This window comes from Leucopleurus acutus, assembly GCF_964270905.1.
Source record: "Leucopleurus acutus genome assembly, chromosome: 3".
NCBI classification, from domain to species: domain Eukaryota; kingdom Metazoa; phylum Chordata; class Mammalia; order Artiodactyla; family Delphinidae; genus Leucopleurus; species Leucopleurus acutus.
In genome coordinates, this window is record NC_139145.1 from 134,264,032 (window position 1) to 134,291,669 (window position 27,638).

Below are 27,638 nucleotides of genomic sequence, written 5' to 3' on the forward strand. Positions count from 1 at the left end.
TACTTCCCTCTAGTTTTCATTTTTCTAATTATCAAGTAAGTGTTATCAGTAGTTCAGAAATTGCTAAGGGCTGTGTGTGTGTGTGTGTGTGTACATTGCATGCATGTATTACTTTTATTGGTATAAATTGATGCCAAAATAATAAAATGCAGGTGATGAACATGTTTTAACTTTTTAAAAAAATTTCTTGGAGGTAACATCTTTGCTTTCTTTTATTACTCTCAGGAGGGGGTGAGGCAGGAATATGCATTTTAGACCTTTATCGATGTTCTTTTAACTTTGTGTTTTGGCAATATTTGATTTGGTGAGCTCAGTGACTATTAACATTCTCTCAAATTGATAGGGGTCACTTTGCAGGGGGATCAGGTGGGAGAGAACGTGGAAGTGGGTGGCTTTTGCAAAACAACCAAATTGACCAGAATGTAATTTCTTCTTTTAAAGGAGCAATGTCAGGACGCTTTAATTTTCAGGTTACTGATGGTTTGAACTTTGCACCACGACAAATTTTTAGTATCACACCTTGAGCTCTGATCATTAGCTTAGAAGTAAACAGAGGACTGAGCATCTCTCCAGGTAAGAATTTTAACTTCATTGAGTGTTTGGGTTTAAGTGTTTTTCAATTTATTTAGAAAGTTCTACCTGAATGGTATAAAGTGTCATCTTCTACTATAGAGTGATATCAACAACAGTGACAAAGTCCCAGAAAGAACTGTCTCTTTGCAGGAATTTAGCAAAAGCAAGGCTGGGTCTTCCCCACCCCTCTCTCTCCTATCTCCTGTTCCTCAGAAGAGGGCGTGTTGGTGAAGGGCAATGGGGGGAAGGAATCTTTATTTCCATGTGCACTTTCTTCCTGCTCTCTCCTTAGGGTCCTTAAAGAAGCAGGAGAGCCAGGCTCTGTCCTGACCATCTAGATCTTGGGGTTTTCGTTTTTGAATATAAAAACCCTGTGTATCAGTGGGACCATCAGGATTTCACTGAGTTCCTGCTTTGGGGATCTGAAGCCTTTGGACTGCTTTTTGCCAAGAATGGAAAGATCTAAGGTAGCATCTCTGGCTCAGTACCCTCACTGCAGGAATAGAAAAAGATTTACCCAATGGCAGGGGTAATGAAAAAGGAGGAAAAAAATTAAAACTTGTTATTTCACAAAAAAGGCACTGAGGTAGGTGGCACAGGAAATAATAAAATTTTATATTTCAGTTTTTTAAAAAAAAACCTGTGCATTGTAACTTGTTTTATTGATACGCATTTTCAGTCAAATATAGATGGAAAAAGACACTAATCATTTTATTAATTATGGCCACTCCAAGGGTACTCTAGCCAGTTGTTCTCAAGCTCTGGGAAGATTTAAAAAATACCAGTGTCTCAGCCTCACCATACACCAATTGAATGGGAGTCTTTGGAATGGGTCCTGGCCATCATTATTTTTTTTAAGTCCCAGGTGGTTCTGAAGTACAGCCAGGACCGAGATCCATGGGGCTAGCATTGTACTAGTCTTTTAATCCTTACATCTATGCAAAATAGGTGATATATGCACAGCAAGTTGTCAGAATTTGTGGCTTAAAGAGATGATATAACTTGGCTATGCAACCAGGAAATAGATAAAGCTTGCATACCTCTATTGTAACCCTAGAGAAAAAGGTTACTGTTTGTAACTTAAAAAAAAAAACAAGAATTTTAAGGAGAAATTTTGAAATTTTTAGGTGCTTTAAGCATTTGAGCTCACAAAAAGAAACCTTATCAAAATCCAGTTGAAGATACGTTAGCCCAGATTCTTCTCTTCTGAAGCCTTTTATGTTCCATAATTTTTCTCTGAGAATAAGTGTGATGCTTCCATCGGGTTTTCCAAGGCAATTAGGGTACCATTTAATGTTTTAAAAAATAAGCAAACTACTGCACCCTAAAATTCTGAAAACTACAGCAATCTATTAAAAAAGAGGGTCTAAAATCAGAGTAAATCTGGTTGCTGCAAAAGATTAAATACCTTTCATCTATTCTGGCTAAACTCTGGTTTAGTAATTGAAGACAGTTTTATTAGATTAAAGGGGAGTTACAGCCGCTACAGCTTAGAAAGTTTTGAGTTTCTGGCACCTGCTTTACTGAATATTAGTTTAGCAAGAAAAATGTGTTGTCACCTTTGTGGAACTATGCAAAACATAGTTGTCACCTTTGTGGAACTATGCAAAACATATAGTTTTCTTAGCCCTGTATTTAATATCTGGACTCAGCCCTGAGCCACCATCTCATTTCCCTTCCCAGCATGCGCTGCATCTGCCCTGCCCTGGCCTCCCTGTATCCTGTATCCAAGAACGCTCCCCTAGAACATGCACGTTATCCTCAGATTCCAAAGTGAGCTGTTTCATTTTCCAGCTCCCTCTAGCTGGTTAGGTCTGTTATTCTTGGTTTCTGTGTCGCCTTTTATCCCCAGACTGTGACTTATTTCCAACTCCAGCTCCTGGCCAGTAGGAAGGAAAATGGATTTTTATTGTATGTTTCCATCAGGTGGTTCTTACATTTGATCTGAGGTTGGATGGGTGTGGAATGAGAACAATAGAGCCACAGATTTTAGAGATGGGATGGAAACAGTGGGTCACTTGGTCCAGTTGTTCTTGGCATTCTTCCTACCCTAACACCCCCAAGTAGCAGTGGCCCCCTCTGTTCTGTATCAGAATTCGTAGGTGTGGACATGCTTCTGAAGACCACATCTTCTCATCCTGTCTCCAGGACACAGTTGAGCCTTGCTCAGTCTGGCCCAGCAGCCTCCCCAGGATGTTGGTCCCTGATGCTGTGTGAAGCTGCAGGGATGATGACGACAGATGCCCCAGTCTTCTTCCCTCAGGACCCCCCATGTCAGGTCCTGCTGGGAGCAGACCCTGAGTGACCTCTGCCGCCCTCATCTATGAGCCAGCCCCTTGGTGGGGGGATGGGAGGCACTCTGTGTCCCACCTCTGGGGTGACTCCAGCTGTCAGCTGTCCACTGTTGCTGCTCTTGTCAGACTCGAGTTGACCTATATGTTCTGAAATATCAGGGAAAATCTATTTCTTTTTATAGAGCTATGGATTTGATAGAACTATAATAGGAGAAATCTATTCCTATTCTAGAATAGATATTCAAATACTATTGATATTTATGTTTTTATAGTGTTTTATATTTTTTATCTACTGAACTGAGTTGTTAGAAGGATTTAAACAAAATCATGTGTTGAAAACCAAGTTTTGATCATCTGTATTTGGCACATAAAAAACACTGAGGCTTGGACAGTTTCAAAGTCATGTAACTAATAGGAATCCTAAGCCCCAAGACCGAGTGCCGATGCCACCCCCAAACGCTGTGCTCAGATCACAACTCCTGTCCTTTCTGTACGGGCCTGTGTTCCAGGGCTGTCTCTATTTTAGAACATCAGTTCCCTGAGAATGAGACCATCATGGTGGCTATTTAGTTTGTCTCCTTCTTAATGTTATTGATGGACTGATATACACAACCAGGAAAAGATACATAGCAATTTAATAAACAACAATGATTATACGGAAATATTGTGTGTTTTACTTTCTTGGATTATGGAAATACTGCAACCCAGAATTAGCCAACTTTTTTTTCACCTTCAGTGATCCCATGCCCATTGGGCTTTCCCCACCAGCCCAGCAGCCCGTGGCCATGCTACTGCCTCCTTTGCATATACTGCCCTAAAAAGTGGCCCTGGCTCTAGACTTGTAAGAATTTGTAGCGTTAGACAAGGTAGTGATAAGGATACTTAGTGGGTGAATGTTTTAAGGTTCGTCATAGCTTGTATGCCCTGCCAAATTTGAGAGTCACTCTTTAACTCAGTTATTTTAAAGCAGGAAGAACTATAGTTCTAAACAAACTTTTTGTGCGTGTGAACTAAAAAATTCACTCGATGTGTATTTTCATTTTCTTATTTTGTATAAAAACACATACATACATATATATGTGCATCTATATTTGTGTGTATACGTGTGTGTGTTTATATATATATTCTATTTCTTTCAGGAAAATTTATTCCCCAGAAAGGAATTTTGTAACCAATTTTTTTCACCTTGAATGCCACCATTGAATGTGTTTGTTTATCTTTAGTGATGGCATTTTGGAACAAACTATGGCCTTAGGTCCTAGTCTTTCTGTGTATCCAAGTTGTACTTGGTTCTTTTACATAGAGTGTTGAGGAGGGGTTGACCTTGAGAGCTTTGTCAAACTAGTCTAGAATATAAGCTTACACAGACCTAGAGTTAAGTAACCGATTAGCGAAGGGTATTCATAGCAAACTGTGTGACTTCAATCCCCTTGGGGTTTGGTTATAATATAGAGGGAATCATGTCTCACCAACGGGCCATCTATCCTCCATGGTGGGAATTGAGGGAGAGAAGAAAGCAGAAGGAAGTCGCAGCGTGTTGCTAAAGGGTTTAGAGCAGAGATTTATGAAAACTTTTAGTCAGATGGTGTTGACACACTGGATTGAATATTGTAAGGCTTAGCAGGAGGTAACCGAGAGCTATAAGAAAAGATTGTCAATCTTGAAGGAAAAAATTAAAGGCTTGCTAAGTAGGGAAATAAGAGACTTATACTTGAGAGTACACTAATCATGCAAAATATATTATGCTAAGTGTCCAGTGAGGGCGCAGACTGGGTGAGCTACTTGCATTCAGGGGAGGAAAATTTCCCATAGACTGCAATGGGGAGGGAGATCTTGTTGGCCAGATGGGTCTTAGGCTGCCCCTGCAGAGTGAGTAGCATTATGATGGGTGACAACAAAGAGGGGTGAGCATACCAGAGAAGACAGCATAAATGCAGATGTGAAGCCCAGGGAAGAGGCAGCCTGTTTCTGGAAGGTGGAGAGCAGAATCTATCAGATTACTTGCATGATTCCTCACATTTCCTAACTCAGATATCATGTCAGCACTGAGCTCAAAGTAATATAGTATAGGCAATATAGTGTCAACTTTTTAATAATACTCATTTCAGAGTCAGTGAGACGTACGTTTGACCATTAGGCAAGTTGCTTAATGTCTCCGAGCCTTATCATCCCTTCTTAGTGATGAGGAAACAAATACATACTTCTTAGGATTACCATGACATCCGAAAGAAAAGACAGGACTGTGTTTGTGCTATTTCCTGGTATATCTCTACTCCTTATTCTAGGGCTTGTCACATACGAGGCACTTGATAATGTCTGTTGAAGAGATGCACAGGACCTTGTAGCCTGGTGACCATGAAACTCTTGCTGTTATGGTGGTGGTTGTTTTTCATGAAATAAACACAATAGGTGTACCTAAAAGAAGGGTGAAAAAGATGTCTTTACTCCAAGGCTTAGAGTCTTTAATGTGCTGATTTGCTCTTCAAATCTCCAAGAGTTACATATGGAGTGAGAGCTTGCCAAACAGATATGCTTAGAGTCCTTTTATTACCACACTCCTTGTAGGACAGTTCTTCTGTGGAATATAGATTTAGGTGGGACCTTCGTGAACCCTTTCCCAAATTAAGTGCTTGAAGCTCATGGATGAAAATATCAATGCTTGGATGAAAGGAGATGGGGCGGGGGGGGGAAGCTCATGGATGAAAATATCAATGCTTGGATGAAAGGAGATGGGGCGGGGGGGGGAAGCTCATGGATGAAAATATCAATGCTTGGATGAAAGGAGATGGGGTGGGGGGGGGAATGATGGCTCTTGGTGAACTGGGCTGCGCGGCAAGAGATGCTCATGGAGCAGTGGCAACATGGGGCCAGCTAGCCTTTCTGACTGAGCATGCTCCAGGTGACTGCCGACTAGCAACTAGACACTCTACTGGGTTAGGAAGCTCGACAAGGGAATGAGGGATTAATATAGCCTGGCTGAGAGAAAAGTACTCTTGGCCTGGAACACCTCTGGTGGCCTCTACCCCAAAAGGCTAAATAAGATAATGAAATGATTCTTTTAAAGAGTCCCTCCCACCTACCCCACACACACACCTGCCAAAGGTAATCCCTGAGGTGAAGGAATAAATGAAAAGTTAAGAGTCCTTTATAAGAAGGAAATAATTAAGAAGGCACGGTGGGGAAAAGTTCCAAAGCAAAACTGAAGATGAGAAGTTGGAGGCTGGGGAGCCCAGAAACTGCACACAAAAGAGGTATAATCCACTTGACAGGATGGGGGCCACCGTGGCAGGCAGCAGAGAGTGGGCCTCAGTTATGACTTTCTGTAATGTTGACTAAGTATACAGAATAATTCCTCTTGGCCTCCCCGGGGTGACCTCACATCCTGGGTCCCCAGCTCCAGAAGCTAGAAGGTGGCAGTGACCGCAAAACTTTCAGGAGCAAGAACTAAGAGAAATGTGGGAGGGAGTTAAAGCATCTTTGTGTGTGTGTGACAACCAAGGTTGTACCAAGGCAGTCCTGAATCTGGGGCAGAACTGTGTTCCTGAGGCTGATAGTCCAGGTACTCCTGCCTACGCCTCAGGAGCCCCAGGACCTAGTGCCTATCTCAGGAGCTCCGGTATTTTATTTTATCTTATTTTATTTTATTTTGTCATTTGTTTTTCAGCTTTATAGAGGTATAATTGACAAATAAAATTGTAAGATATCTGAAATATACAACCTGATGATTTGATTTATGTATACATTATGAAAAGATTCCCCCTCATCCAGTTAATGAATACATTCATCACTTCACATATTTACTTTCATCTTTTCAGTTCTACTCTCTTCGCAAATTTCAATTATACAATACAATGTTAACTATAATCACCATGTTACACATTAGATCCTCAGACCTTATTTATCTTATAACTGAAAGTTTATACCCTTTTAGCAAACTGTCATCATTTCCTTCACCCCCAGCCCTATGGCAACCACTTTCCAATCTCTGTTTTCATGAGTTTGACTTTTTTTTTTTAAAGATTCCACATTTTAAAGATTCCACATGTAAGTAATACCATGCAGTATTTGTCTTTCTCTGTCTGCCTTGTTTCACTCAGCCTGGTGCCCTCTAGCTTCATCCATGTTGTTGCAAGTGACAAGATTTCCTTCTTTTTTAAGGCTGAATAATATGCCGTCGTGTGTGTGTGTGTGTGTGTGTGTGTGTGTGTATGTGTGTATCACATTTTACAATATTTTCTCGATCCATTCATCCACTGGTTGACATTTAGGTTGTTTCCATACCTTGACTATTTTGAGTGATGCTGCAATAAACATGGGAGTACAGATTCCTCTTTGAGATCATCATTTTGTTTCCTTTGAATATATACCCAAAAGTGGGATTTCTGGATCATATGGTAGTTCTACTTTTAATTTCTTGAGAAACCTCCATACTATTTTCTATAAGGCTGCACTAATTTACATTCCCACCAACAGTGCGCAAGGGTTCCCTTTTCTCCACATCCCTCACTAGCATTTGTTCTTTCATGTCTTTTTGATAATGGACATCTTAACAGGTGTGAGGTGATATCTCACTGTGGTTCTGACTTGCATTTCCCTGATGATTAGCGTTGATGAGCACCTTTTCATGTGCCTGTTGCCTATTTGTAAGTCTTCTTTGGAAAAGAATGTCTATTTAAGTCATTTGCCCATTTTAAAATTGGGTTATTTGGGGTTTTTTGCTACTAAGTTGTATGAGATCCTTGTACATTTTGGATATTAACCCTTTATCAGATATGTGGTTTGCAAATATTTTCTCCCATTCCACAGGTTGCCTTTTCATTTTGTTGATGGTTTCCTTTGCTGAGTAGATGTAGTCCCACTTGTTATTTTTGGTTTTGTTGTCAGGTATTTTAAAGGGAACCTCTAAATTAAAGGCTCAGAACAATGTTTGCATGTTTGAAAATCTTACTGAAAGCTGGCTTCCTCGTGTATTAGCTGTCGTCAAGGTCCTGCCTTTAAGCACCTAATGTGGTTTAAATACTGCAGTCGGTGGCCCTCACTCTCCAAGGCTATAATGGTTCAGTCAGGAAAGCAAAATGAATGTCATTTAGGAGGCTTAGTTATTGGGTGATTGGCTCAACTTCATAGACAGTTTATAAAGTGCCGACTCCAAGAGCTAGTGCAAGGCCCCTGTGCAAGACCTAATGCTAAAGCCCTTTAGCAAGGGCTAAAACAGAAAAGAGGTGAGATTGGGCCAGGATGACTGTAAATCTCTCTCAGATCTGCCACCTTATCAGGTTGGGGATATTCCCTAAACCCATGCAAAGTATAGCGATAGAAACTCTAGCCCTATATTCCTCAAATTGTGGTCCATGGACCTCTAGTCTGTGAACTGATAAGAATGGGAAATGAAAGGAGGTGTTCAGAAAATTTTATAGCAATTTGACATTGTTGTGACATTTTATTGTATTTTATAAAATTATTGGTCCACAATGGATTTGGTGGGAAACACTGATCCTTCACTACAGAGTATTTGAGAAGCACTGAGCTAACCTGAATGTCCCCAAGTCACTCTGGCCCTTAGTTATCAATGAGATCACATTAGCACACTGACCACTCACTGGTTCTTCTTCTCTTAACATCCACACAGGCCCTTCCCTCCCCACGTTGTCCATGCAACCTGCACATCTGGGGGCTCCTCTGGAGACCGCCACCATTTGGTTCAGAGCCAACCTCTCCCCCAGGCATCCACAGATGGACACTCTGTCGAGCACCTGCAGCCGCTGTCAGGCCAGGACGCGTCTGTCCTCCCAAGTTTAGCCGGCGCCCCCTTCCTGTGCTCAGAGCCGAGCTGGGTGTCACTCGCCTGGCATTGCCTTCTTTCTCTCGAGATCAGTTAGACATGCAGGACTGCGGGGGCTGAGGGGCTCTTTTCATGGGATTTTCCTCCTTCATCTCTGGCCCCCATAGCAAAGCACATCCACAAACAGCAGCCGCATGGATCTGTTGGCCCCTCACAGCCCAATTTCAAGTTCGAGCTAGCCAGCCCCCCGTACATAACTACGTGTTTTCCAGTTTTCAGGGGTCTGTAAAGATCATTTCATTAACCATAGCCTTCATATGCTTTATACTTACATGCATGTTTCAGTCTTCACTTAGGTCCCATAAAGCCCCTTTCAGCTTGTGACCTGAGAGCTATGACCAATGACATGGACAGTGCAGGAAACAGAACTATAACCTTTACAGTTGTAAGTTCCCCTAGACTCGGGAGGTTGGTGCGAGTCAATTCTGACAACAGCACAGAGGATGTTTCCATGTTTACGCAGCATCTGGTGAGTCCTGACATCTGTCCGTGCAGCTGGGCAGGGCTGGGCGTCTCTACAGGGCGGGCCCCTCGCTTGTCCTCATCCTGTGACGCCAAGCAGACGTGCCCATTTGCCCAGGCAGTTACTCATTCCCGTTGTGCTGGTTTTAAAACCGGACACTGTAGTGAGCACAGGATGGAACACAATTGTCAGAAAGCACCAAGCAAATTCAAACACTGTGTCTAAGAAATAAGAAGGGATCCTTTTATCACTAAAGATGAATTTAAAAGGAAACCCAAAGCAAAGTTGCAGGAGTAAATCCTACAGGATATGTCTGTCCATTTATGCTTAATATGTAAAATTATATACATAATTTCATGTATTGTTGTGTTTATATAAATATGTGCGTATGTAAGGAGAGGGTGTGTATTTAAGCTGCACCCAGAGCCATCTGTTTCCAGCTTCACTGGTGCTTTACCACTACGACCATCCACGTGCCCTCTTTACATGCATAAGCCTTCAAGTCTTTTTATTTTATTTATTTATTTATTTTTACTTTTGCATCCTAGGAATCTGACTGACTGGTCGTGTTTGCGTGTATGTGATTTCATTTTCTAAATGTCTATGTTTCCAAACCATCTTCCTGCATATAACTTTTCTTGCTTGCCATTCAGCCTTCTTTTTCCATTCTTAAACTGTGTGTACAGGGATCTGATAGCGATCTGTCTATAGCTTTACATGACTAAGGAATAAAAAATCCAAAGTCAAGTTTAGAGGAAATAGCCAGAGTAAACCACATGTCTGCCCTTTAACCGTTGAGCCATTTCTCTCCAGGGTGACGTGGCAGACTTGAATTTAGCTTTTGTTCTGCTATCGCCTTTGTCTGGGGTGCATCTAAGGGAACAGATCGTGAGGTTAGCAGAAGTTCTGAAAGTGACACTGAAAAGAGGAAGTATAAATTCTCTAGTTCACAGATGAACTCTGGAGGAGGAAAAGAGGGATTAGGGTGAAAACTGCATTGTGTGTGGGAGCTTAATGTGCCCAAAGGCATCAAAACCTGCCCAGGTTCAGCTTACATTTTGAATACTAGCAAGAATGATGTCAGTCATATTAAGATGCCTTACGTCTAGCCCTAGTTCTTTAAAAAAATATGTATTTTTTGATGATGATCATTTCGAGCATTAGTGTCCACTACTTTTCATTGCAAATATATAATATTTTAGATTAATATGGTCTAAATAGGCTTTAGTGGATATGGTAGCCAAGATCCACTAGGTTATGCTGCAATACCGAACAACTCCCCAGTCTCAATGGCTTACAATAGCAAAAGCTTATTTCTCACGTATGTTGTACATGGCCTGTGGGTTCCGTCTGTCCCTTATTCCAGGGTCCACGTTGAAGGAGCAACCCCTCTCTTGGGCATTGCTGTATTTGCAGCAGGGGGAAAAGAAGTGATGGTGGAAGCATGCGACAACTCCACACGTCTATGCTCGGAAGTGCCACGTATCACTGTGCTCACGTCTCACTGACTAAAGAATGTCACGTGAGCAAGCCTGGTGTCAGTGGTGTAGGGAAGGAGAACCATCTCATAAGGAGGAGACACTGACACAATAGAACAGTCCACCACGGTGGGCTAGCCTGGTCATCACAAAATAGTTGATGATACACTGAGAGTACATTTTCCTGTAAAAACAAACCTCCCCCACAGACAACACATTTGTCAGCAGGAATTAAAGCCCCGAGCTAGTTATGAGGTCATAGGGCAGGCAAAGTCTTGACTGATTGGAATCCAATTATTTTAAGGTTTTATTTTTCCTCTCATTATTCCTTCTACTTGACGAACCAAGAGGCGAGTGTCAAGAAAAGATATCATCAATGGCAGGTGGTAGTCTGTGGGGGATGTGTTGCCTTGGGGCTCAGGGCTGTAAAGGGCCTGCAGAGGGGTGTCTGGGACGAGGGGCATTAGAACCCACTGTCGGTCCTCGTGGAGGCAGGGGCAGGCTCCAGTGTGGAGGCACTGCCTGGGCAATGTCACAAGCCAGGCGTGGTGAGAGAGGAGTGTGTTCTCCTTCTCGAGTGGACCGGGAAAGCAGCCCTTCTCACCACACACACAGCCCTTTCCTCTCCAAAGCATGCCGTGCCAGCGGCCTGGCCCAGTGCTTTGACTCAGGGGACAGAGGAGAGCCCCTTTTGTGGTATACAAGGCATCAGACTGTATATCAGGCCGTTTATGCAAGTGCATTCCTGGATGTGACAATTCCTGTCTCCCCAGAGCAGCGTCTAAGATATATTTCGAGTCTGTAGGAATTCAGCACGGCAGCCCATGCTCTCTGCCTTTGGTGTGTGAGTGTGGAGAGAGAATATAATTTAGGAATTGGGCGCCCTGTTGCTGCTCATTGATCCACGGCTGACCATTGATGACTGAGGACAGTGCCTTGGCCTCTAAGGTCAGAAGATCTGGATTAACTCTGTGAGTTATGGCAAATGACATATCTTTTAATCCTCAGTTTCCTCATATGTAAAAGGGGGAAAATGGTAGTAATGACAATTGAAATCATTTTGAACATTCCGCATGTCCCAGGTGCCATTCTAAGCTTTGTTCTATACTACTCATTATGTCACTTTACAGGCCTGGATCCTAAAGCACAGGGAAGTTAAGCAACTCACCCGCCGCTACACAGCTGAGAAGTGGCAGAGTCAGAATTTGAACTCAGGGTCTCGACTACTTTCCTCTTGGCCATAATGAATTAACACAGAAAGTGGATACAAAACGTTTAGCACACAGCCCCACATGCAGCAGATGTTAAATAAATAGTAGCTAAGGCTGTTGTGATTATCTTTTTGCCCTTGAAAATGTGAGAGATTCTTTTCCTCTCATAGTAGCCAAAGGACTAGTTTCACGGGGCAGGCAATTTTCTGGGACACTGGAATTGGCTGCTGTGTTTACCCTAATGTGCTGCAGTAATTTAATGAATGGAAATGAGGTCATTAGAAGAAAATGACATTTACTTCACCCTGTAACCTGCTTACTGTTTCCCTTTGTTGGAGAGTCCCTGGTGTTCTGGAATACATTTCCTTGAGTGATGACAAGAGGAGGTGGCTGAGGAAAATGTCAGGTGGCCTCATGCCTGGATTCAGCAGTACTTCATCCTGGGGCCAAGCACAGGCTGGAGACACAATGAGGCCTGGGGCTGGGGCAGCTCCAAATATCCCACCCCAGAGGGTCAGGGCAAGGAAGCCCCCGTGGCAGGACTCCGCACCAGAGCAGCTGAGAGCTGCTGTACAAAGTTGAGGTGCTTTTGCAGGATATGTTTGGCTAAATTTCTAAACATCTATGAATAAATTTCATTGAAATACCCTGTCTTCCCTTCCACTTCAGTAGTCATGAGGAACATCAGTAATGTGGGGAGAGGAGAATGTGCAGAGGAAACTCTGCAAGGATATAAACGCAAAGGCTAACTCTGGCTCTTTTAGTGTGTGTGGTTTTTTGAGTACCAAAATATCACGCATTTATTGTAAAAATAAAATTAGAAAACAGTAAAGCAGAAAATTCATATTGAAAAAGACTAGGGCATCATCAATAAATTCAGTACAATTGATGTTCACCTGAAGGCGTTCCAATTCCGTTTAGCTTGTGTGTTCAGAAGGCACATTTTAATTTGTGACTTGGGAAGAAGAAGAAAATTATTATCTCCCTGACTTTCCTCTTTTCAGGTCCTGTCTCCTTCACATGCAAATGGAATGTGAATCTTTTCCTAAAATCTGCAGTTTTATGGCCTGTGTCAAACAGGACCTTGGTCAAACTCTCAGCCATTTTATGATGGCTCAGATTCCTCCCCAGCAGCTCTAGAACATTTTGGGAAGTAAAAGAAAGGGTGGGGCAGGTTTTGGAGGCAGTGAAGATGATGAAGACATTTTTTCTGAAATTACTTAACAAGGACATTTATTGAACACATATTATGTGCTTTGACTAGTCCTCTTTAGTCTAGTTGGTGAGAAGAGATATTAACAGAGGAAACAATTTTCATTGTAAAAGGAGCTCAGAGCTGTTCAGCCATGCTCATGTAATCAGATGGCTTCAGTTGCTTTTCAGCTTTCTAGATCAGTTTTTCTAATTTCAAGAGTCAGTTCCAGCCCATAACGTGCTAAGTGTCCAAGGGGGAGAGTGCTTTAGGCACCTGATGGTTGAGTCCTCTTTCATACCTTTACCTTAAAGGACTAAATTCTTTCCAGCTCTCTACTACCCTCAGCTGGGGGAGGCAAGAACACCATATCATTTGCACATAAAACCTATACCCTTTTTTGCTTTTGATGGATAAACAAAAATGACCATTTTTTTGTTTTTTTCCGCTCTAGCTGTTTTCATATTTAATCATAATTATTTTTCTTATTGAAGTATAGTTGATTTACAGTGTTGCACCAATCTCTGCTGTACAGCAAAGTGACTCAGTTGTACACATATATACATTCTTTTTTATATTCTTTTCCATTATGATATATCACAGAATATTCAATATAGTTCCCTGTGCTATACATTAGAATCTTGTTGTTTATCTGTTCTAAATGTAATAGTTTGCATCTACCAACCCCAAACTCCCAGTCCATCCTTCTCCCTCCCCCACTTCCCCTTGGCAACCACAAGTCTTTTCTCTATGCCTATGAGTCTGTTTCTGTCAAAAATGACCATTTTAATCAGTGGCTCTGGATATAGCTTGTGAAAGAAAACTAGATGTTCTCCATTATGCTTAATATCATCCTTTAGCAAAGTAATTGTGGGGAAAACATTTGTTATGTTATACCTCAAAATACTTTCTTATCCTGGAATAAATTCATTATTTTCAAACCATACCATATCAACCTACCAAGATAAACATGTAACATCTTGTTTTTCACCATAATATTATATCTGCCTAAAAGGGAAAAAGCTAAACCACAAAAACTTGTGCTGAAAATCTTATATCCTGAAGAATTAAACATACAAATACACAGAGAAGGTGAATCATCAAATTTTAAAATGAAATCTTTTTACAAACGTAGAGAAATTATTGTTCATTTCAAAGAATGTGTATGAACAAAGCACATACATTGAATTCTCTGAAGCACTAATCTCTTCCTTGTAGAGCACAAGGCTAATTGAGTGATTTTTATTCCAGCACTTGTTTAGATAATATAGAATCATTAAAAAGCAAAGTGTTCTGGTTTTGAGGTTTATGACGCCTGGCCGTTTTGCTTTTCCATAAAGCCAGTAATTGCATTTTAGCCATTGTGCTGTTGTGGGTAGACCATCCATCTTTGTCTCTGCCTGCTGCTGCAACACAGATATAGGTTTCCAGGGTCACATTTAGAAAATAATATAATCGATTCTGGGTTATGAATTTTGTCTAATTACCCCCTCTTCTAGATTCTGAAGACAACACGTACATTTTAAGAAATTGCAAACACATTTCCCATAGGACAGAAGCTGATTTATTACAACTTAATGGAGAGTGCAATGGGATCATTAAACTTTGGCCCTTTACTTTTCTGAACAGAGAAGGATAAGTTTCTTTGTGTTAGTGATCACTCCTGCCCCACGTCCCTGCTTTCTTGGGGGTCTCTTCAGTGACAAGCTCAATGGCAACTAGACTCAGTAGTCATTTTGAACATTTTCCACTAGGTTTTTGTTTTGGCAGTTTTGTTTTGGCCCTTACGGTTCACTGAATTATGTGCTAGCATATTTTTCCATGTGTAGAAATTAGTGTATTGCACTGTCACTTAGTCACCTATTCATTGTTCAAACAAAATTGGCTGATGTGTCCTAGTCCAATGGCTTTGAATACCCAACAATGTTTCTTTCTCTTAAACTGTTGGCTCTTTCTTTGAAAAAGCAGATAGAACCAAATCCCATTTCAGCGAGTGTGGTTTATTCTTGCTCCCTGTAGTAATTTCCTAAGGCTGCTGTAATAAATTACCACAAACTTGGTGGCTTAAAATAGCAGAAATGTACTATCTCATAGTTCTGGAGGCCAGAAGTTGGAACTCCATTTCACTGGGCTGAAATCAAGGTGTCAGCAGGGCCATGCTCCCTCTGGAGGCTCTAGGGGAGAACTCCTTCTTCCCTCTTCCAGCTTTTGGTAGCTGCCAGCATCTCCTGGCATGTGGCCCCATCATGCCAATGTCTGCCTCCATGGTCACGTCGCCTTCTACTTTTCTGTCTGTATCGTGTATCTCTCTGCCTCCCTCTTGTAAGGATGTATGTGATTGCAGTCAGGGCCCACCTGGAAAATCCAGGACACTCTTCCAATCTTAGGAACCAATCTTAACTTAATCACATCTGCAAAGTCTTTGGCATGTAAGGTAACATTCACAGGTTCAAGGGATTCAGACCTGATATCTTTGGTGGACATTTTTAGCCTACTACATTTATATATAACAAAAGCAAGGTGTCCCATACTCTTTTATAATGAATCACCTCTTACATGATCTCACTTGGTAGTTTTTAAAGAGCTCCATGCTTGTAATGGTATAAGGCCTACGAGAATCTATATCTACTTTCATATAAATGTGGATTTGGACCTCTCTGCCAGGTAGGGCTGTAGACGGATATATTGCTAGGCTCCTTGAAAAGCTTTTTGTTCTAATATTTTTATGCAGAGACTGACCCAGTATGGAGGGGCATGGATAATTATTTGGACCTGGTTTTCAATTGCCCATTTCTAGCTGGAGATTTCCAGATATCACCATTTAGAAACTTAAGTTTCCTAAAATGCCTCTCCTATCCATTTCCACTAAGGGGAATTATTCCTGGGACTTACCCCAGTCCCATTTTGTTTAGTCTGATACCTGGGCACCCTCTAACCTGTGGCACGCTGGACTGCCCCGGACTTCTAACCTCTTCTGGGAACCTTGAACTCTCCAGGCCCGGCTGCTCTCTGCAACCATGGTGGTCCCAGTCCTGGTGGAAACAAGAAAGGGCACATAGAAAGGAGTCATTTCTCTGAGCTCATCGTTCAGGAGCACAGGAGCTTGTTGTTTTCCAAATCTTAGCCTTTAGGACTTTTCGGTTAACCTACACGGAACCTCAGAGACTTTATCTTTTTGAACTGTTTGGCTTTCTGTAGTCTCCTTTCCCCATGATTATCTGCCCAAGATAGAGATTTTTTGGCCAGCTCTCTTTCCCTTGCTCCTTCTGGCCAATTATTGTCCTGCTAGAGACTTGGCCCTTTGGCAAAGCCATCACGTTGTGGAGAATCAAGCGAGTGGACTGCGTGTCCCTCCTTCTCCCTCCCTTTTCACCCAGTTGACCCTAAGATAATTTGGTTACTCTCTTCTCCAGTGGGAATTTCAAAACTGTGATTGACTTTTAGGCCCTGCTCTGGGATAGATCAGTGTAAAGGACTCATGTTCTGGTTTTCTTATCAGGATTATGGGGGGTTATATTTAGAAAGACCCCTGGAATGAAGATATAATCCAGAGCTTTCTAGCCCTGCGTTTTGGCCAAGCTTGACAATTTTATCCTCCAACACTCAGTTCTGACCACACGTACTTTTAGACAGGAATTGTCCTCAGCCTGGAGCCAGGTGGAAACTCCTTTCCCCTCATTCCTACCCTCTTTCCCTCAATGTCCTATGAGAAAGTCTACCTGATCTACAATGGCAGTTGTGAAGAACTGGAATACAACCTTCCCTTACTTGCCATTTGTAATAGATACTATATATGGAGCTATTTCTTTGAATCCTTAAAAGCTCTGGCCAATAGTGACTGTGTCCTAGACAGGCCAGACTACAATAGCATTTGTCTGCCCTAGTCATACCTACCAACTGACTTTCCCCATTACTAGACTCCGTGGGGTTGGAGAGCATGTCTTGTGAATTTCTGGTTGACCACAGTCTCACTGAGCTTTCCACACATAGGTACAGTACAGTGGAAAAAGTATGAACTCTGGAGTCACACAGGACTAGATTAAAAACTGGGTTCTTGCACCTATTGGCTAGAGTGAATTATTTAAATTTTCTGAGCCTCAGGTTTTTAAAAAATATGTCAATGGACACAACAATTCTTGCCTAAAACAAAATTAAATAAAACGAGTTACATAATGTGCCTAGCAGAGCACAATTAAAGTTAGGTATTGTCAGTGTGTTTTTGTTAAACAAATGGCTAAGAAATGTCTTGGATTGCCTTATTTCTACTGCTTCAGGATGTAAATGTATACTTTATAATTAAATTTTGTAAAGTACTTTTCAAGTAGTTTATTTATTCATTAAACAAATATTTATTGAAATGCCAAATGTAGAATGGTGAACTAATACTCATTTACAAAGCAACTGTAAGTAAGCTTCTGAACTATGTGCCAGGATTCCAGCCTACAAATTCCTTTGTTTTATGGGAAAATATTTATTTTATTAGGCATATTTTAGAACTTTCTGATTGCTTAATATTCTCATGCCATGATTCACTATAAAAATGAGTATAGCTTTCCAACTGTAAGGAATTGGTTAGTGAGGACTTAGATCCTTTCTTGAAAGACCTAGAAATGCCCAAGGCCTGCCATTTTGAACATTGATATGGCAACAGACCAATTAGGTCAAATGCATATCTACAAGTGAGATATTATTCTATATTTTAGTGCATAAATGGAGGCTCAGTGAGATTAAATGACTTGCATAAAAGCCACAGAGCTGACAGTTGGTAGCATTTGTATTTGACTTTACGTCTGATCAATCCAAGGTTCAAATTCTACTACACTCCTACACTTAGATTTTTATATTAATGAATGTCCTTTTCCTTCTTGGAGGAAGAACGGTAGTAATTCAAGCAGTTGGAGCCAAAATGGCCCCAGTAATGTGCACTAAAGAAAGAGCTCTTATCTACAAGCCTGAAGATCTGGGTTCTGGTCCCATCTCTGCTCCCAACTAACCCTGCCATTGAGTGGAGGGAGAGGAATTGAAACCGAGAAGGACCCTTGGGGCCCCTGGGCACGGAAGCCTTTTTTGTCCCCTGTTTCTTGTAGGCAAGACTCCAGCCTCCATGACCTTCCCTGAGTTCCAAAGGGCAGATTCGAACAGTTGCTAATCAGGGGAGAAGCAGCCAAGAAACCACCTGAGGCGAGATTAAAGGGACCAGAGCAGCTCATCCAGATTAGGAGAAGAGACCAGATTAGGAGAAGAGACAAGATTAAGGCATCACAGGCCCTGCACACACCCTAATCCTGTCAGCAACCCCACCCTTGAACTATTGCTATAAAACTCTTCATCAAATCCTCCCAGGTTGGGACACATAGTTTTCGAGGGCAGGAGCCCTCTGAGGCCCCCTTTGCCTGGCAAAGCAGTAAAGCTATTCTTTTCTGCTTCGCCCAAAACTCTTGTCTCTGAGATTCATTTCGGCACCAGTGCAGAGAGGCTGAGCTTTCAGCATCGGAATTACCTGGAATCCCAACTTCTCTGAGCATCTCAGTAGCCTCTCAGCTGTAAACCTTGACCCGTCACACAAAAGTCAATAGGGTCCCTGGCCATCTCTTTAGCCTCAGACAAATGTTTTTCTTTGTGGTTCTATAGGAATCAAGGGACGATCCAAGGGATGGTATCATATTATCCCTTCTAGTAAAAGCACTACTCTGAGAAGGTCTAGGACTTGGAACCACATATCCACCCATTCATAAGTCAGGTAGGAATACAGCCTCATTAAAGCCCTAGAAAAATGGACCAAGCTGGAGGTGGTGAAGGGTGGACCATGTTGGCATAGGCAATAACCACTTCTTGATTTCATAGTGCCCAAGGCATTTGTGGGTTCCTTCTCCCATTCTGCATGTACTGAGTCATCAAAGAAAAGGGACTATTGGTCTATTCTTGAAGTTGGTATAGTAAAACACCATGGGATTTACTTTTTTAAATTATTATTTTAACTTTTTATTTTGAAATAATTTCAGACTCAGAACAGTCGCAAAAGAATACAAAAAATTATCTTATACTATTCATTCATATTCACCAAATTTTAGCATTTACTGCCTTTTATCTAACTTAGCTTTATCAATCTCCCTACACACACACACACAACTTGAAATTGAGAGCCAGTTGCAAACATGATGCCCCCTTACTACTGTATTTAGTAATATATTTATATTTATTTACCTCTATATTTAGTATATTTATATTTAGCTCTGTATCGTTCCTAAAAACAAGGGGCCATTCTGCTATATATCCACAGTATAATTTTCAGCAGCATGAAATTAACACTGATACAGTGCTATTTTATAATCTATAGACCTTAGTCAAATTTCACAAGTTGTTTCAGTGAATGTCCTCTATAGCAAAGGAAAAACCCATAGCATAAAACAGAGCATTTAGTTCTCAGGAGCCTTTGTCTCCTTTAATCTGGATCCATTCCGCAGTCGTGTTGACTTTTGTGACCTTACCATTTACTGAAGAGAACAGGCCAGTTATTTGTAGGAAGTCCCTCAGTTTGGTTTTTTTTTTTTTTTTTTTTTCTGTACGCGTGCCTCTCACTGTTGTGGCCTCTCCCGTTGCGGAGCACAGGCTCCGGACGCGCAGGCTCAGCGGCCATGGCTCACGGGCCCAGCTGCTCCGTGGCATGTGGGATCCTCCTGGACGGGGGCACGAACCCGTGTCCCCTGCATCGGCAGGCGGACTCTCAACCACTGCGCCACCAGGGAAGCCCTCTCAGTTTGGTTTTATCTGATGTTTCCTCATAATTCAGGTTATGCATTTGGGGCGGGATAGCCCTGAGAGAGGCTGGGTTCTTCCCAGAGCTTCCTGTCAGGAGCACTGGTGCTCTCTTTGCCCTGTCACTGACGGTGATTTCTTTCATCAGTTGGTCAAGTGCTGTCCTTTAGGTTTCTCCACCGTGAAGGCGTATTTTCCCCTTTGAATTCTGTAAGCATCTGTGAGGAGATACTTTAGAACTATCTAAACGTCCTGTTTCTCATCACAATTTGGCTCACTAGTTTTAGCAGCCATTTTAGGATTCTTGCCTGAGGCATTTATTACTACTTGGTTGCCAAATGGTGATCTTTCTAGTTTTCTGTTTTTCCTTCTACATTGGAATTCTGCACCATTGAATTGCTAATGACATTCCAGAAAGACTCTGTAAAAAAGAAAATATCTGAGCTAATCTAAATCCATAGGAAATAAAAACACCCCTCTCCCCTCTCCTTAATCCCAGAGCCCAGGTATTCTGCTAAGTGGCTTATCTGTCTATATTTAACACTGGAAATACAGCAGAGCTGTTGGAAGTTGTTCCTAAGGCCGCTTTCTATTTAAGGTAACAAATAATTCCTAATCTTCTCTGAGAACCTTCTCTCCTCAGGTTGACCCTACACTTTTTTCTCATAAAGTCTTGGTTTTATTATTTTCCCTTTCCTGGCCCTCTCCCAGTAGACACACACACACACACACACACACACACACACACACACACACACACACACACACACACACACACACACACACACACCATAAAACCTGACTCTTAAAGCTGGTGAAGTTAAATCTGTTTTCTAAACATTAGAGACTCTACTCACCTCAAACCTCTTTCAGGGCATGATGACTGGCAAGTTGACATTCCAAAGGCGCCCTTCCTCCCTTTGACTTCTAGCTCAGCACTTTCAATTACCTGCTATCTGGTCTTAAAGCTCAGACACTCAAGGTGAATCTAATTCATTTCTCTCTCACACTCTCCCATGTGAAATAAGTCACTTTGTTTTCCACAATTCCTCACTCTTAAAATGACTTTTCAAAAACAGAACCTAAAACAGACCTCTCCTCCACTAGGCTCCTGAAATACAAAACTATGTTTAAGACTCTTCCCCAGTTACTTCCTTCAGAAGATTTCTGACCTTCATCACCACTCTTCCCATCTATGAGAACCATTCTTTCCCTTGGACAATCATTCTCCTTACAGTAGATATCAGAAGACCTTAGATTATTCTAATAACTTGTTATATTTTTTTAGGGAAGCTAATTTTCACTTAACACCAAAGGAGCAATGAGGACGAATGACCTGCATCCAAGAAAACCTTCCCTCCTGGTTAATAGACGCTGTTACTTTTAATATTAAGAAACTGGATCTCTTTTGCCGTATAATATTATGACTCCTAAGTATAATGGGAACCTTTAAGGAACCATCCTCTCGTCTGAAATCCATGGCACAGTCACCCACTTCTAGGAGGAGGAATATATTTATGATTGATCTTTTGTCATAAATCTTAAGCTAGGAATAGAAATGGTAGGTCTACTAAATAAAACTGACTTTATTCCCCAGGAGCTTCTGGGGAATTAAGTTACTAGTTAGTACCGGAAATTACTATCTTTGGAGAAACTCCAATTTCTCACGAGTAACCTTGCTTTTTCTCTTAGGAAATATTGAGAGATGATATATTCTTCTCCCCACTTAAAATCCTCAAGTGACAGCACTTCCTTGCTTTACCCTTGAATAGGATAAGAAACAAAAAATCTCCTCAACAACAGTTTTGGCCACTCTGGGAACATAGATCTTTTCAGATCTTTTCTTCCGTGAAACTCACTAGTCAAAAGCCTTTCTGGTTCTAGATAACATCCACTGTAACAAGCAGAGAGTCAGAGCAATGCATCACCAAACCTCTGTTAATTAATACAGTACAGTCATCACTACATATCTGCAGGGGATTGGCTCCAGGACAACCGCCCCCTCCTCCCCCACCGCCATGGGTACCAGAATCCGAGGATGCTGAAGTCCCATATGTAAACTGGAATAGTATTTGCATATAACCTACACACATCCTTCTGTATACTTTAAATCACTTCTAGATTACTTACAACACCCAATACAATATAAACGGTATGTAAGTCCTTGCCAGCATGTGGCAAATTCCAGTTTTGCTTTTTGGAACTTTATGGAATTTTTTTTCCAAATATTTTTGATCCGCAGTTGGTTGACTCTGTGGATATGGAACCTGTGGCTATGAAGGGCCATACTTCTGATACTGGCTGATGAAACAAACTCAACTTCTCTCTAAATTATGTGATAATTTATCCTCGGCACGTTTGACGTGGACACTCAAGTATTTCGGCAGAACCTACCTGTAAGTTCAGATATTATAACAGATAGCAGGTCAGAAAAAGATGTGACCTATAAGAATTAAGGGTCGAATATTTTCTCTCTAGCCTTCCCTTCTGTGGTTGCAGTTTTAGAACATTCAATCACTGCTGTTGAGGGAAGGACTGCCCACATGGTATCTGGACAACACAACACTGGGTAGAACCCATCTCCATCCGATGAGATAAAAAGGACACTGATAGGCCACAGGCATTAGGGACTTGGATTACATCTTGAAAAATATCTTAAGCCAGGTGGGGCAGTTTGAAAATCAATGAAAATAATACTTGCAATGGAATGAAATACATCATATATTAAAATTCATGAGTTGATGATTCTTAAACAACGAGAACAATGTTTGGAGATTGGAGCCAGGGGACTCATCTACTGAAAAATGATATATAAAGGGAAAGAATCAAACACTTAATCCTGTCTTTCCTGCATGTACTGTGCAACCAAATAGCTGATAAGAGAAAGTTCTTTATAAATAGGAGAATTACAGATAAGAATGAAGAAGGAATGACAAGATAAATAATATCAGTGTTTTGCCACTGCAAAAATAATGAGTTTAGGCAATTGTATCAATGAGTATGTAAAACTGTTAGTTGATAGGCTTATGGGGAACTTGAAGATAGTTGGATCAATCTGGCAGCACTTGAAGCCACTTATCAATCTTAACACATCCTAAAGAGCAGCAGCCCAGCATTATTTTGCCTTGCGATGCAATGCAAGAGGAAATATACAATACAACGTGTAAAACATTCTTACCAAAAAATTGAACCTGATTCTTATTAAGCCTCTAGATTTAACCGGTAGTATATAGGAAATATAGGGACCAGAGGAACATGCTAAACACCACCATATGGATGCAATCAGCAAAATCCAGAATGTAGGAAACTCAAAAGATAAACAACCCAAGTTCTTCAGCAAATAAATTACAAGAAAAAAATTAGAGAAAGGGAACCTATAGATGAAAAGAAACCAATGAGAAGAAACCAATAGATGAAAAGAAACCAATGAGAAGTACCAAACAAATGTGAGGTGTGGATTTAGGATCCTGACTCAAAGCAACTATGTTAAAAAAAAAAAAAAAAGACATGTACTAGACCACCAGAGATATTTGAACACTACACTAACTGAATATTTGAAAAAAGTCATCTTTTACTAATCCTAGAGCATTTACAGATGAAATGACATGATGTCTGTGATTTGCTTCAAAATAATCTCGTGGGCAGAGACGTGGGTAGGAGTACATGTGAAGCAAGATTGGTTGGGAGCTGGTAGTTATGATGCTGACATGGAAGTGAAGGTTCATTATAAACTTTTTATAATATATATACCTTAGGCATTAGTCATCTCAGAATCAATGTACTTTTCTTTCTCTGCTAAGTAGATCATTTTGGTAATAGAATCACTTAGGTTTGACCAATAAGTTAGCACACGTTTAATGTTCCTGAGTTTGCATGGAAATGTGCAGAAGTTTGAGGAGGGGTAGAGTAAACCCTGAAAAGACATGTATCTCCTCCAATTAGGATATATGTTAATTCTCGTATTATCCCTCCAACCAGGGGCTGATTTTTCTTACTATGTGGCCAGGTCAGTGAGCAGCTGGTATTATACCAGCATGTAGACCGGGAGAATACAGGCTGGACTGCAGAAGACTCTTTCATGTTGACAGTGTCCTCCCCACCAGCAGCTCTAGGCCCTGAGGAGTTTCCTATAACTATTTCATATGAAATTAATGAACCTGGTCGGCAGAGTCGTCTGCTCGCAAATACAGGTAATTCCACCATGATATAGTCAGTACCTTATCTCTAATTATTAAAGTAGGGACAATTTGGAAATACATCTTTTCCTTTTTAATTGTCAATGCCAATGTATCCACCTTTGAAATAAAACTTATATGGCTATAAAAATTTGTTATTTCTTTATGTGTGCTCTTTCTCTGGGCCTCTGCTCTCTCCTCTCATATGCCTCAATAATTGTAGTGGGGAAGGATGGCAAATTAGCCTTACAAAATTCTTATTTGTACCTCCAAATGGGGACTTCACCATGCCCATGACTGAGAACTGTTGATGGAAAATGAAAATAACAAATAGGGCAAGTTCTTAAAAGGAAAGGGGTATTGAAAGCTGCACCTGTTTCCATGGCAAGAGAAAGTGCGGTAGTAGGTAAGTTAGGAGATGAACACGTTATAAGTGAACCTCAAGGTTTTAAAACTCTCTTACGTGAAATGTTGACTTAACAGTGTGGGCGTGTGTATTTAAAATTTACTTTTTTTGTATGCTTTGGGTGGCAGTGCTAATTCAGATACCAAGGTGTTGTGAATTATCCACTAGGACAGGCAAATCTGAGGGAGAAAAAGTCTTACAGCTGTCATTTGAAAATTCTAACGAGATGTCACTTTGGTCTTTACGTTTGTTTTTAACAGGAGCTGTTGTCAAGGAAGGAGACAAAGTTCTCATCGGCCAATCTAAGTCGGATGCTTCCAACCTCTTACTTAAATTGCCCAAACCTCAGTGTTCTTCATATGAAACTTGGTTCCAAGTTACATCTCTTCCTCACCGTGGAACTATTATGGTTGGAGAGAGGAATATTACCAAAAGCAAACCCAGTTTCTCTCAGTACGTAATTAATAAACTTGGACTCACATACCTTCACGATGACTCTGAATCACTAGCTGACAATTTTACCTTCGCTGTTTGGCCCAACCAAAAGAGCAAGTCCACCACTAAGCCAGAGGCTGACTTTCTTGAGGAGACGTTTAATATCACCATCACTCCTATAAATGACAAGGCACAAGAATTAAGGACAAAAGGGCTTTGGTTGAAAGTTCTGCAGGGCAATAGGTTGGTTTTAGGACCTGAAAACCTAAAAGTGGAAGATCCAGACAGTCCTCCAGAGGAGATCAGATATATGATCATCCGTAAACCTAATAGTGGCTTTTTGGCAATGGCTCACCGTCCACACATACCTGTTCAGCGTTTCACACAAGCCCACATTGATAACTCTCAGGTGTGGTTCATACGAGATGGAAGCCCATTCTCCAGAGTTTTACTTCAGTGTGACCGATTCCCCACACCGCCCACTCTACAAGCTCTTCCACCTGGATGTCATCCCCATCTCCATCACCCTCGTGAACCTCACTGACCTACTTCTCCCACAAGGCCAGACAACCGTTCCCATCACCAGTGCTCACCTGTCAGCAGTGACCAATGGGAGGAGCCCCCAAATCACGTACAAGATAACACGGCCCCTCCAACATGGGTATCTGCTCGTCGAAAACCAGGTGGTCATCAGCTTTGGACAGGAGGATCTGAATTCAGGAAAGCTCTCTTACCACATGACACACCTCACTGCCTCCGAGGACCAGCTACGGTTCTCGCTGTTTACATCAGGACAAACACTGCGCAGCAGGGAGCAGCCTTTCCTGCGGGTTATGTCAGATCTGACAATTGCCAACAGAGTGGCCCAGCAGCTGAGAAGAAAGGACCTTGATGCTACTGAGCTTGCTAACAGGACTAACAGTGATCCCAAATCTGAAGTGACAGAACTCCCCGTCCATGGCGGACTTGTACGAAGAGTGGCCCGGGGCACCGCAATGGAAGACACGACTCTGTTCACTCAGAAGGATGTTGACCAAGGACTGTTGATGCTCGAGCCACACGCCAGTCTAACCGGCACGGATAGGCTGAATGACTCCTTCACGTTCCTGCTCAGGGCAGCCCACATACAGCCAGTGACAGGTTGTCTCCCCTTCACCACAGTGCCTCCTGACCCCTTTCTTTTGCAGACCTTTACCCCTGATGTTTCTTTACTAGTCACTGCAGATAAACTTGTGACTTCAGGTGTCTCTCAGGAAAAGCTTGTGGTTTCCTCAGGACCTACAGCACAGACGGGAACTCTGGGGAAGCTGACCCAGACCAGATGGCAGGAAGCAGATCCCTGGGGATGACACAGCGGTGAAGAGCCCACTCTGGATGTCAAGGCCTCTCCCACCAGAGTCATTTGGCCACCAGATGCCACCAAAGCCAGCCCTGGGCACCCACCCAGCCCAGGGAGGGCAGCCTCCTTCTGATAATCATACCATTGGCAGAAAAATCTCCAGTCATTGAGCCAGTGGAAAAACGTGCTCCTTGGGAGACGTGTGTGAATCTGGATCCTGACATGGTCAAGCTCTGCCACAAACCAACCCAACATTGAAGCACAGCCAGTACTGGGTGTAGACCGAGGGTGCTTGTTCCTTACTGACCACCTGCTGCGTGTCAGGTGCTGGGATATAAAGACAAAGAAATGCTGGTTGGATGAACTGAGAAAAGCCCAGCCCTGCCATCCCTTGGTGTTCTGTTGTAGCTCTACTGTAACTTTTATACAACACTCATGTTGTGGGCTGTCCACAGTGAGCTTTGTGTACCCTCTTCTGGACCTGATGCTCTGAGTGTACGTAAGATTTTGCCACTATTTAAACCCTTTACCAAGGTGTGACAGAACATGCTGGCCCACCTGCAGATTAACATGGGAGCTAGAGTTAGTGGAGGAAGGCTTTGACTGTTTTTCACTGAGGATTCACTCGGAGTGATTCAACGAGGAAGTACAAGAGCTGCTTCTGCAAGTAGGAGAGGTAATGTGTCATATCAGTGAGTTTGTTTCTAGTGTTCTTCTGTAACGACTTTTCCCCCTTGGAGTCTCTAGCTTTGACTTCTTAATGCAAGAAATGCCTTGGTGCTCCAGATAGTACGATAGTCTGGCCCCCTTTGCAAGTATTCATTGAATACATTGAGTTTCATCAAGAGGCTGTGTCTATTCTGATTTGTAACGTCAAGCCTATAGTACAAATATTATTTGAAGCCCTAAAGAATAGGTTTAATGCTATTGTGATACCTCAATTTGGCTTCACTTTACAATGAACTGAAATAATGGCAAATTTGTATTTGACTTGTCTAGTTGAGCCTACCATTGGCCGACTCAGCTTCAGTTTCTGTAATTGTAAAATGGTGACATCAGTACTTCTATTAGTTAGGAATGCTTTGGGTAGCAAATCACAAGACATCTGCCACGAGTGGGGTTTAGGTTGCAGACCGGCAAACTTGCTCTGTGCAGGACCATATAGTAAAAATATTTTAGGTTTTGTGGGACACATATGGTTACTTTTTAAAAAATTTTTAACAACCTTTTAAAAATGTAAAAACAATTCTTATTTCCTGAATGTGACCCACAGACTATAGTTTGCCAATCATTGGTTTAGCTAAGTAATAAAAGTGTTCAATTATTTCTACAAACAAGCAGCCTGAGGTGGACATTCCAAGGCTGGTTCAACAGTTCAAAGATGTCGTTGAGAACTGAAGCCGTTTTGTTCTTTCTGCCTTACCTTCCTCAAGCTATTGGCATTTCATCCTTTTGTTTAGCTCCTTGTGATTGT

General features: G+C 41.7%; 1 protein-coding gene across 1 annotated transcript in view; it reads left to right on the forward strand.

The window, feature by feature from the left end:
* Positions 1 to 26,445, forward strand: part of LOC309959925 (chondroitin sulfate proteoglycan 4-like) — a gene marked incomplete at both ends in the record, with an annotated part of 63,926 nt that extends 37,481 nt beyond the window's left edge. The window contains 9 exon segments of the mRNA XM_082836477.1: positions 442 to 521; positions 525 to 573; positions 9,006 to 9,178; positions 23,816 to 23,999; positions 24,651 to 25,260; positions 25,262 to 26,171; positions 26,175 to 26,250; positions 26,253 to 26,399; positions 26,402 to 26,445. Of these exon segments, the coding sequence (XP_082692603.1) occupies positions 442 to 521; positions 525 to 573; positions 9,006 to 9,178; positions 23,816 to 23,999; positions 24,651 to 25,260; positions 25,262 to 26,171; positions 26,175 to 26,250; positions 26,253 to 26,399; positions 26,402 to 26,445 (2,273 nt within the window).
* Between the last annotated feature and the right edge of the window lie 1,193 nt (positions 26,446 to 27,638).